This window comes from Balaenoptera physalus (assembly GCF_965194825.1).
Source record: "Balaenoptera physalus genome assembly, chromosome: 13".
NCBI classification, from domain to species: Eukaryota; Metazoa; Chordata; class Mammalia; order Artiodactyla; family Balaenopteridae; genus Balaenoptera; species Balaenoptera physalus.
Genome location: NC_138892.1, coordinates 96260116 through 96272548, shown reverse-complemented (window position 1 = coordinate 96272548; position 12433 = coordinate 96260116). Strand labels below are relative to the sequence as shown.

General features: G+C 35.5%; 1 protein-coding gene across 4 annotated transcripts in view; it reads right to left on the bottom strand.

Moving 5' to 3' along the window:
- Positions 1–3978: 3978 nt before the first annotated feature.
- Positions 3979–12433, bottom strand: part of RERG (RAS like estrogen regulated growth inhibitor) — a 105933-nt gene continuing 97478 nt past the window's right edge. For 2 of the 4 annotated variants that reach the window (XM_082421962.1, XM_082421960.1), the window contains 2 exons: positions 7278–7351; positions 3979–5764 (listed from right to left, as the gene is read on the bottom strand). In XM_082421962.1, coding sequence (XP_082278088.1) covers positions 5324–5764; positions 7278–7351 — 515 coding nt within the window. In that variant the 3' untranslated portion in view covers positions 3979–5323. The remainder of the gene's footprint in view (positions 5765–7277; positions 7352–12433) is intronic. The other 2 variants (XM_082421963.1, XM_082421961.1) reach the window with 1 other exon arrangement.

The window sequence follows — 12433 nt, the reverse complement described above, 5'->3', positions numbered from 1 at the left end:
CTCTGCTTTTTTTACTTGGTGCCTACTGAGTTTCTTGGAGCTGTGAGCTTATAATTTGAGAAAGTTTTTGCCATTATTTGTTCAAATACTTTCTTCTATCCCACCATCCCTTTCCTTTATTTCTGGGAATCTAATTATATGTATGTTAGATTGCTTGATTTTGTTTCAGATGTCACTGATTCTTTGTTTATTATTGTCTTTTTTCCTCTCTTTGCTTCATTTTGGTTTCAAGTACTATGTCATTAAGTTCACTGGTAATATTTTTTAGGATCTCATCTGATGTTAATCCTACTCAGTGTTTTATTATTTCAGATATTGTATTTTCCATCTCTAGAAGTTACAATTAGGACTTGTTTATAGCTTTCATTTCTGTCCTCAAAATGTTCATGTCTCTTTCTACCTTCTTAGGCATATGTAGCGTATTTATAATAATTGTCTTAAGTTCCTTGTTTGTTATGCTATCATCTAGCATTTCTTGGTATGTTTCTATTGATTGATTTTTCTCATATTTATGGGTCATATTTTCCTATTTCCAGCATTCATGGTAATTTTTGACTAGATGCTGGACATTGCAATTTTTGTTTTATTGGGTGCTGACACCACTTGTTTTATATATTTGAAAGTTGCTAAGACAGTAAACCTTAAGTAGTCTCACCACAGAAAAGAAAAGGTAATTATGTGAGGTGATGGACATGTTAACAAACCTTATTGTGGTAATCATTTGGCAATACACACATGTATCAAATATCATGTTGTACACCTTAAACTTGCACAATGTTTTGTCCATTATATCTCAATAAGGCTGGGGAAAAAATAGACACTGGGTTCTAAGCACTAACAGAAAATCTTCCTTCTGATTCTATTTTTAGACCCAACAGTTATATAGTCCCAGAGTACAGTAATGTCCAAACCAAAAAATTTATTCTTAATTTTGACCACCCCTGGGAGTATCATTATTCCAGTCACACAGAAGCAAGTTTACCACCCTTACTACATGGTAATGCAGGGTGAACATAAAATTTACATGAAAATAAAGAGCAAATGCTCTCTGACCAAAAAAAAAAAAAAAAAAAAAGTTATAACAGGAGTAATTATATTACCAGGCTCAAATTTTAAAATACCATGGTTCTAGAGCATGAACAAACAAACAGACCAATGAAATAGAACAAACAGTCTCAAAATAGACCCATATATGTGGGAATACAGAATTTGCTAAATGTAGCATGTCAAACCTATGGAGAAAAAAATATTTGTCTTTATTTTTTCTCAGACTGTCCCAATAAGTTATTAGCTCAGGACAACTTTACTCTGAATTCAACTTTACTCTGATTAAATTTGGCCAAGTGAACTGACGACTTTCTTATCCTCAAAGTGAGCATAGGCTGTTTTAATAAGAAAGCTTGGTTGGTACCATACTTAGAATGCAAGATGTTGTGTTTATCTTTGTATATGTACGTATTACACATATTATTTAAAAGAAAGGTCCTGACTAATGGGTCTCTTCTTTCAGTGCTGTGAGGCATATGAGTACAAACACAATATATAGAAAAAAGTCTTTTGACTCTTGAAAGAAAAGCAATTACCAAAAAGCAAACGTTGGTAGTGGTAGTGTGATACTAGCAACCCATCATTATTGTTCAAGAACACACGTTTCCATCAATAAAATACCGTGTGAAAAAAACCAACTTGTTTATAATCTTCATTTGTGGATAAACCTGAGGCGTGAGAGGAATAACTAATTTATATTTGTGCAATCTCATGTTCTTCTGTAATTACCACTTGGTACTTTTGTCAGTGGTTCTATGTTTTAACAGGTCTGGATTTGTATGCATATGTCTAAGGAAGATGCTGGCGTTGGTGACTGTGAATTTCACTTCCTTAGTGTTTGACCTAAGGTAGCATCCAGGTATCACACTAGGCCTCCTTAGGAGCGTGCTGTTAATGGGCACTGGCTGAGCTTCATTCCCCAAGTATAGTATGAGAGAATGAAAGAGACTGTGTTTCTAGAAGAGGACATTTTAAAAACAATATTACTCTGCTTTCATTTTCCCTACCCTTGTCTAAATGGACTGAAAATGAATTACAGCTAAGTTACCTACTTGGTCCTTTAAGATGTAATTACCTAAACTTGTAGTTTTATGAATTTTTGATATTTTTTCTTACTTCCAAATCCTTTATCTGTTTTCTTTCTCTTAATCCCTTCTCTCTGTTTCCCTTCCCTTTTCTTCCTGAAGAATGATACATGTGGCTCTCCAAACTCTTTTAATTACTAACTTACCGTCACCTTTCATGTCTCCATCTTTTGGTTCCTTGCTATTCCTTTTGCCTAGATATTTTCACCATCTTTCTTTCCTGGATAACTGGTACATACAGTTGGCCCTTGCACAACATAGATTTGAATGGCATGGGTCCACTTCTATGTGGATTTTTCTTTTCAACAAACATATTGGAAAGATTTTTGGAGATTTGTGATAATATGAAAAAACCTGAAGACAAAACTCATAGCCTAGAAATATCGAAATAATTAAGAAAAAGGTATGTCATGAATGCGTAAAACATGTAGATATAGTCTATCCTTACATAGGCACAAGGTGAGTGATATTTAATATAAAATTAATAATGTGTTAGTTTTCTTAACATTTTATAACATTGTTTTCAAAAAATTACATTACAGTACAGTATACTGCTCTCTCCTAATTGAAGAAACTACCTGTCAGCCTATCGTCATGGGTAAGTGTTTTTTTTAAAAAATATAAATGTTTCCAATACTGTATTATGAATATGACTGTAATACTGTATGCCATACTATTATAACTATTCATTCATTAGTGTATAGGCTAGGCTATCATGAAGCAATCATTTTGATTACACTAGGCTACCATAAAGCATTCTTATTGCAGCTTCCTCGTTATCAATGCATGAAATAAATATGAATTTCTTTTTCACATGGTCTTTCCATTTTTGACATTTAGTGTTAGTAATACGTATAACATCTACAGTGTTTTGTATCATATAAGACAATATTGCTGTAGGTACTGACAGATGATTCATCTTGTAAACCGATGATGTAAACTTATGGTATTGATAACTACAGTACAGTATTGTAAAAGTATTTTCTCTTCCTTATGATTTTCTTATTAACATTTTCTTTTCTCTAGCTTACTTTATGTAAGAATACAGTATATAATGCATATAACATACAAAATATGTGTCAGTCGACTGTTTATGTTATTGGTAAGGCTTCTGGTCAACAGTAGGCTATTAGTAGTTAAGTTTTGGAGGGAGTCAAAAATTCCACACAGATTTTCAACTGCGTGGAGAGTCGGCGCCCCTAATCCCCTGCATTGTTCAAGGGTCAACTGTATTCTTCAAGGTTCAGCTCAGAAACCATCAAATGGACTAATGTGTCAAGTTACATGCCCAGTTTATCTGTAAATATTTGTTCATGAATGAATGAAAGCATAAATGAAACAAGTCTTCCCTAAATTTTCTCCTTCCTGTGTTTTCATCCCCACAGCTCAAGAACAAGAGCCATATCTCAGCCTACTAATATACCATAGTGGATCATAGTATGGGCTCTACTGTCTGACTTTGCCTCTCTGGGTTCAAATCCCGGCTCTGCCCACTAAATAGCTGTGCAAACTTGTTTTCCCTTGTGGCTCAGTATCTTCATCCTTACAACTGTGATCATAATACTATCTCTTGCATAGGGGTATTGTGAGAATATGATGAGATAATACATAAGGCGCCTAAAATAGCACCTAAGCACTCTAAAAATGTAGCTATTATTATATTCAAGTGGTTCCAATTACCTGACCCACGTCCACAGGACCTTCACAAGAACAGACCTGTTCAGGTGCTTCTTCTCTATATCACATTCACTGATTCGTCAGCTCTGCAATCCAACAATCTCTTGAAGTCTCTCCTAAAACTACAAACTTTTTATATTATCACAAGAAAGACTGCCTGAATGTGACAGAATGTGAAATTTTTGCTTTTTATTATATTCACATAAAATAGTCAGTTACACTGAGTTGTCCAAATGCATTGGTGAATTAAAGCCTCCAACTCTTACAAATTTTTATACATATATCTATGCATTTATAAATACACACATATGTAAAAGATATATATTTTCTTCCAAAATAAAGTGCCCAAATCTTGATATATGGGGGCATAATAGGGAAAAAAGAATCGTAAAGCTTTATCAGTTATAGACTGTACTTTTGCAATACAAGAATCTGTTTTATATGCATTTATTCGGGTATAGTGAACTCTAATCACTCATTCTTTTCTGAATTCTCCTAAGTGAATTAATTTATCTGAAATATTAGAAGCCACGTAGCCAACTTAATGAATCAAAGGATGATTCTTCTTACTGTGCCTGCCACAAAGCCTGGGATCCCCAACGGAAGGGTAGTTAAGCCTCATTCTTAATTTTCCTGTTGTTTTGAATGTTGTCTTTCTTCTAAGATGATAAGCAGAGAGAGAAATGAACCAGACACCTCTAATTCCAAATCCTCTATTAGCATTCAGTAAAGTCAGGGCTTGGTGAAAAGATTCCTTTCGTCTTTACATTGCCCTGGGCTTGGTGAAAAATGGTCCAGGAGGATTTGAATTGAGGGGTCCTGCTGCCTTTGTTATAATTAAATCTTGTTGGAGCCACAGAAGAAGAATTAGGGTGCCATGATCAATAGATCAAGGAGAGAACCAACTCAAATTGAAATGAATCTCTCTATGACAATGGAAAACTTTGTGAGAGCATGTCTGAATTTAAGAACAAAACAAGGGTTAAAGAAAAACTAGATGATTTAAGATAATTCAGAAAAATCCTCACTTCAAATAGAAACTAAGGCTCTATTCCCTGGTCCAACATCTTAGGTACTCTTCCTGTGTTCTCACTGTATTTTCTATTATCTTAGACTTTTAGGGTGATCATTTGTAGACTTTGACAAGGAATGGAATTTAAAAATGCCTTTGGAAAGACTTCCACCTATCAAAGCAAGGTGAAGATGCCTAAAAATAGCTTAATATGAACACAGCCTTTGCAGAATCTGGTGATTACATGTTCAAACTGCAATAGAGCATATTTTATTCAAGCAGGCAAAAGAGAGATTGTCAGCACTGAAATTGCATTAAAACACTCTGTAACTTCCCAACATATGGGAGGCTGGGACCAGTGGGAAGCCCAGATGGTTCCCAGAGTCAGAACAAGGAATGGAGTATTTTCTTTTATTTGGGGGGAGAAAAAGGGAAAAAGGGCAAGAAAGTGTTTCCAATTACCCAACCCACCTGAGGAGGGCCTTCACAAGAACAGAGCTGCCTAACTGCTGATTTTGGTGAGCATCTTGTTAATGGCTTGCTTGACGTGCGTGGTGGAGCTGCGTCGCCTCGTCTTGCCCTGGACCATCCTCCGGCGACGTACCTCTCTACACAGCTCGTAGAATATCTCGGTGATGTTCCCTTCCCCGGTACAGGCAGAACACTCATAAAAAGCACATGCCAATTCTGTGGCCAGCTTCTCCCCTTCTTCTGTACTAACCTGTCTGGAGTGGTCTAAGTCAGCTTTGTTTCCAACCAAGATGAGAGTCACATTCTTGGGCTTTTTGATCTCATCCAGGATGTTCTTAAGTGGCAGCACTTCCTCAAAACTTCCTCGGTCAGTTACGTCATAGACCAGCACAAAGCCTTCCCCCCATCGCATGTGCCCTTCCCTCTGAATGGTGTCTTCCTGTTGGCAAGGAAAATACGGCAGTCGGGAGACCTGGAAGTAATTGCCATGTATAGATGCTGCAAATGCTAACGGTGATCCCTTAATGACCATTCCTTATGTTCAGTGTCATTAAAATTTCTTGGTAGTCTGCCTGAACAAGCTGACCTTCTCAATCAGTTTGGAGTAGAAGCATTACTTAGGGAACTAGACATTTTCTAACTGCATAGAACCTAACTTTCGGCTTCTAATTTTTTCTTGCCACATCATTAAGTGTGTAATCCCAAGAACTATAAAGAAATTATACTCTTAGTTGAGCATATTGCCTCTGAGACTTTTCATCACAAATAAAGAATTGGCCAATAGGTAACAGACAAGTAGACCTTATCCCATCCTTTGAGATCAGAATTAGAGGCACGGCATAGTGGTTTTGATTTTTTTTTTTTTTTTAATTTTTCCTCTCTTCAGATTAGAGACAATTAGCCACCAGGACAGAAAAACAGTGAAAAATCGTATAGAGAGTCAAACTCAAAGCCAGGGGATTTTGGCTTCTTTTTCTATCTCAACACCCTCCAAATATTATGCAGTCCCAATAATGACAGAACCTCATTAGCAGTGATTCTCAAAGTGGATGATTCCTCCTTCCTAAGAAGGTAGCATGTGTGATTTGAAAATTCATTGCCTTTATAGGCTCAAATGACTTCTGCAGGCAAGTATTTCTCTGCTGCCTCTCTTTAGAATCAGTGCTGGAAGGTGAGAGCATATATAGGGAGCAGGTAGTGATGAGAAGGAAAACTGTATAATTAGCTGCAAGTATATTTCTTGGATTAAACACTTTAATTCAAGTCTTCTTGGGATCCCAAGTAACTGAAAAGCACCATGAAATCCTTCAGCTACCTAACTCTCATTCTTAGTGGTCATGCCTAAACTTGGGAACCAAACCTACCTATGAACTTGTTTATAATTTCAGAACGACTGGCTACAAAACAAATTTATATTAGTTTCATTTTAAAATAAGTTACTATTGTTCAATGATGTGGCTCAAATTTTCAATCAGATGTGGTGAGGTCTGAAAAGAATATTACAGAAGGGATTCTTAAAATAAAGTATTCCAAAAAAAGATTCTAAGGTCATATAAGTTTAGAATATAATATATAGTAAATTTCTTAAAGATTCACCTTATACATAAGCATATTAAGGCTCTGAGAACTTCTCCAGTAATGATATCTGTTTAACTTTATCACAGCATTCCAATGGGAGTTTTGGGAGATCTCCCCAACTCCCCAAAATATAGGTGGGCAATTCTATTCTAGATGATATTATGTGAACACTATGATATTTTCAAAACCCCTTTGGAGTACTGGGTAATTTACATAAGGATGCATATGCAAATAAGTTAATACTGTTGCAAATAAGTTAATATTGTATATAAAATAACTAGATAATTAAATTAAAAAGTCTTTAGGCATCATTAGTTAATTATAGGAAAGTATCTTAATTTTGTTCATATTATGCACATCTCATTTTTATTTGATCCAGAAAAGATTTTAGCTTATTCCTCATTCACCTGGCCAGCAGTATCTAGTATCTCCATGGTGACAACTTCATCATCAATGGTTGCTTGGTGTCGGTAGGTTGATTCTGAGGGAAGGAGCAAAAAAGAAGGTGAAAAGGTAAATAAGTGCATGATTTAATTTGATGCTTAGGATTACAAATTAGTCACAGGAGTATGTCTGTTTTTATAGCGTAAGGGAAGGTGCATCCTAGGAAGTCTTTGCCTCTTATTTTATTCTCCTATGAGGCCAGCTTCCTGATGCTCTCTTCCTTCTAGAATGAGGCCTCTACATCCTAAAATGAGAAAGTGATTCCTACAAGTGCATTCTACCTTGATACTCCTAAAAATCCAGTTTCTGGAATCATGTTAATTCCTGTTCCTGACAAGATGGCATATAGACAGAAGCTGTTCGTTTCTATCTAGACCTCAACCCTAGGAAGGTATAAACATCAAAGGGAAGTGGGTGGCTAACCGTGTAAAAAATGACTGTGTAAAGCTATGAGGGACCCTTGGGGCAGTAGAAGGTGGTTGGACCCCAGTGACTGGGGGTTGGTGAGGAACAGTTACCCAACATAGAGGAGGGCTGGGCAGAATGGAGGGGAGAGGGAACAAAGCAGAGTTCATGTTGCCTCTTCAAGGTAGAAAAATGGCAGCAGTTCAATACCAGCCAGAGGCTGGTAGGATAATATCAGCATAGTCCCCAAGCTCTGCTGGAGTCAGGAGGAGTTAGCAGGGGCAAGAGCACTAGGTGACTGAGTGTGCCCCTGAACATGAAATGGAAACCAGAAGTTAAAATGGTGCTGCTCTGTATGAAAACTAGAACAACTGTCATAAAGCACTCAATAAATGATTAAGTTGATGAAGTTCAGGTTGAAGAACTCTCTCAGAAAGCACTAGTAAATGATAAGAAGGAAAATGTGAAAGTAAAATATAAGAGATACGGATAATAGAAATAGACATGTTATTTTCTACTATAAAACGAGCCTCAAAGAGAGAATAAAATACATAGAAGAATGGAAAATATTTGAGGTTGTAGTGACTGAGAATTTCCCAGGATGAGAGGCATTGAACAACTTCATATCAAAAGGACTGACAGTATAGAATGGATAAACAACAAGGTCCTAGTGTATAGCACAGGGAACTATATTCAATATCCTGTGATAAACCATAATGGAAAAGAATATGAAAAAACATGTATATATGTATAACTGAATCACTTCACTGGACAGCAGAAATTAACACAATATTGTAAACCAACTATACTTCAATAAAATAAATTTAAAAAAAGAAATAACAGGGCACACAAGGAAAAAAGTCCCATGTCTCAACCTGTTACAACAAAATGTAAGGATATCAATGACAAAGAGGAAAATTTTAAAGGATCTAGAGGAAAACAGCACATCACCTACAAAAGCATGTGATTCAGATTGAGCCTGGGCTTCTCATCAGCAAAACTGAATTCAAGATCCTAATGGAGTCAAGCAAAGCAATGAAACTATACCAAAAGCAATCCAGAATTACAGTTCTAGATAACAATAATATATCAGGCTGGAGGTGGGGGAAGAGACCAGAGGCAGGTTTGAGTGAGTTAATGTACTTGTCTTACTCCAAATGATGACATGATAAAAAGGAAGAACTGAAAAAAGTGAGCAAATTATTCAACTCAACTGTTAGAAGAGGAAAACAGAATAAATCCAAGAAGATATGAGGAAAGAAGTAAAAGAGAAAACAGTAGAAAAAATTAGATAAGGTTAACAAAACCAAAGCATGGTGCTTGAAAAATTTAAAAAAAAAAAGGTGGGTGGAGGAAAGGTAAAAATCTGGCAATACTGACTAATAAATTAAGAGAGAAGGTGCGATCAAACAAAATTTAGCATGAAAAGGGGAAATGATTACACATTCTGGTGAAATAGTAATAAAAATAAAATAATATTATGAACTGTATACTAAACAAATTTCAAACACTTGATAAATTCTGTGAGAGAAAAAAATACACAGATTGGTGCAATGAGAAATAGAACACAAGTAGATCAATAGTGGGTAAATAAATTTAAATGCTGATTGTAGATTTCTCTTTATCAAAATGAAATAACTACACTCAATTGGCTTTATAGGAGATTGCTATTAAACATTAAACAAGCTGTTCTAGGAAAAAAAAAAAAAAAGAATAGCTACCCATTACACGAACTCCAACAAGAAGTATTGTAAAAGTAATATGAAGAGAAAAGAGAAAAAAATTGTAGGCTAATTTTATTCTTAAACATAGATTCAAAAATTCTAAATAAATATTACCCAGTTGAATCCAACAGTGTAATAAGAAAAGTACATCATAAACTAGTAGAGTTTATTTCAGTAATGCAAAGTGTTTATAACTATTAGTGCAATTAACACGTTAAAGTACTAAAGAAAAAAAAAACACATGATTACCTCTATAGGTAGATCTACAGCATGATAAAATGTATACAAACTTAAAGTATATGCATATATAGAAAAATACTTTTTTCAAAAAATATGTAATAGCTAGCACATACTGCTTATCATTTGAACACGAATGGTTCTAAATGCTTTACTTGTGTTAACTCATTTATTCCGTACAAATATTTCATGCAGTATATATTACTATCAGATCCATTTTATGTGAAGAAACTGAGGCACAACAACATTTAATAAGTTGCTGAAGGTCACACAGGTGTTAAGTGGTAAATGGTACAGTTGAGACTGGAACCCAGAAGACTGGCTTTAGGAATTTAGGCTTTGAACCACTGTGCTAAGTAGCAACCATATTAGATTATGTACCTATGGGAAAGAGGAGGGCAATGATATCAGAAGAGGGGATGCAGGAAAAATAAAGTAAAATAATATAAAGGCTTCACATACACATGACATGGTGCCAGGAAAACAGCAGCATGATTAACTTAAGTATTAACTCAATGAACTCAATTATTTGCACTTCAAGTACCCAAATCACTAACCAAGCAACTAACTAAAACCTAGAAGTTACTTTCTCATCAGGGTAGCCAGTAAACCAGTGTTTTTATTTCATTTCCTCTCTATCTGTCTCATGTTTCTCACTTTCATTCCTTCAGCTCATCAACTATTTTACAGTTCTTTTCTGACCACAGTTTTAAGTAACTTTGTTGTAAATCAAATCTCCTGCTCAAAATAGAAACCACAGAAAGGAAACTTAACTAAGCAGCATAAGCTAGCCAAGCTAGCCTTCGACCTGCCATCAGTCGTGTGTAATGATCATTACCATAGGCATGGCCCATTGCGAATGTATTTTCCGAAAAATAAAATTTTAAAATGAAGTTTTGTTTGTTTTGTTTTTTTTAGACTCCACATATAAATGATAACCTGGCAATGGACATTTAGGGTGCGTCTATATTTTGGCTATTGTAAATAAATGTACAGTACAGGGAATATAGCCAATAGTTTATAATAACTTTATATAGTGTGTAATCTATAAAAAAATTGAATCACGATGTTGTACACCTGAAACTAATATACTATTGTAAATCACTATTCCTCCATTTTAAAAAATGAAAATGGGATTATGTTCAATAGATTTTAACAAGTGTATTTTACGTTACAGTCCTTTTTCTATAATACGTAATCCTTATGTGGTATGTACAATGATTCTCAATTCTAGATCATTCCATCCCCCTACTCTTCTATGTTAAATGGGAGATTATTGTTTTGTCTAATTGAATGCTCTAAAATACCATTTACAGTGACTACTCATCTAGAAGTTTTCTCTCAGTTATTTCCTTTTCATCTTCAGTGCTCCAGCCTGAAGAGGAGAGGCCAGAGGGCAGCACACAGCTAGGATATATGCGCTTTTTGTTTCTCTCTCCACTGTTCTGCAGTGACCTTTGCGCTGCCTTCCCTTTGAAAGGTCTGGCATCAGCCCTGGAGCCTGGAAAACAGAGTTCTGGGCTCTAGCCCATCTCTTTGCACCAAAAGTTGTCTGACAGACAGGGACATTTTTCTCAGTTGCCCCCATGATAAATAGGATATGTATTTCAACCACAGAAGGTCACAGTAGGGGGGGAATAAAATATAGTGAAAATGGTATGAAATTGTGTGATCTTTGGCTGTTTGTTAACCGAAACGGAAACGTTGAAAGGCAGGAAATGAGGGAATGTTAGCCACAGACAGAACAGCGGGTGACAGCAGTGATTTCATTTAAGCTGAACACTGGTTTCATGCCATTTGAAGCATTTTTTTCTTTAAGCCCCTTCTCTCTCTCATTAGGAACCCATGTCTACATGTAAAACAGTGGGAACATTGCTAACAGAGGCAAAACGTTGTACATCCGTGTGCTAGAATTATCCGAAGATAATTCTAAAAAATGTACTAAGTACTTTGGAGTGAAACTCTACTATTCATTCTAAAACATAAGAATAAATGTGTATGTGTTTGGAGGGTGGAAACACTTTTCTTTTTTTCATACTAACAGAATGATAATTTTTAGTCTTTTTTCTTGAAGGGTAGGGAGAATGATTGTTTAAGAGATACTTTGAAATGAACCAAATATTGTATACTGTAAGGTCAATATTAGTTTCAAGATGGAATTAGGCATATTAAATATATATATATTAAACATATATCTGAAGTTCACTGTATATGAGAGATACATGATTTCTAACCTATATTCATTACCATTTTGTAAACAGAAGTATATTTTGTATACTAAAAGAAACTGATGCTCAAAGGGATGTTTTGTGTGATTAATCCTTTCACTAATTTAGCTCTTCTGCAAATTTCAACATATTAATATGGACATTTGGCTAGTACAGTAACAATGGCAGTTAGTAATGTTGATTTATGCTATAGTGGGAATTGTACTAACTGGAGTTCTACTGCTGGTCTAACCACAAACTAGCCATGTAATCTTGGATAAATTTACTTCTTTGGACTTGTTTCCTTATTTGCCAAATGACGATCTCAAAGTTCCTTGCTGTGCCAATATTAAATAGTTCTGTGAGTTGTCTGAGCACCTCTGCTTTAGTATCCAGCTGAGAGCATTTGTTCTGGGTGTGCCTCTCTCCTAGAATGAGCCTCTCCAAGCAGAGGGAATTGTAATGCAGGCAGGAAGAACCAATCTCAAAATCAAAGTGTCAGTGTGTCCAATATGTCTCCCACTTCCTACCCTCACTCTTGTCTGA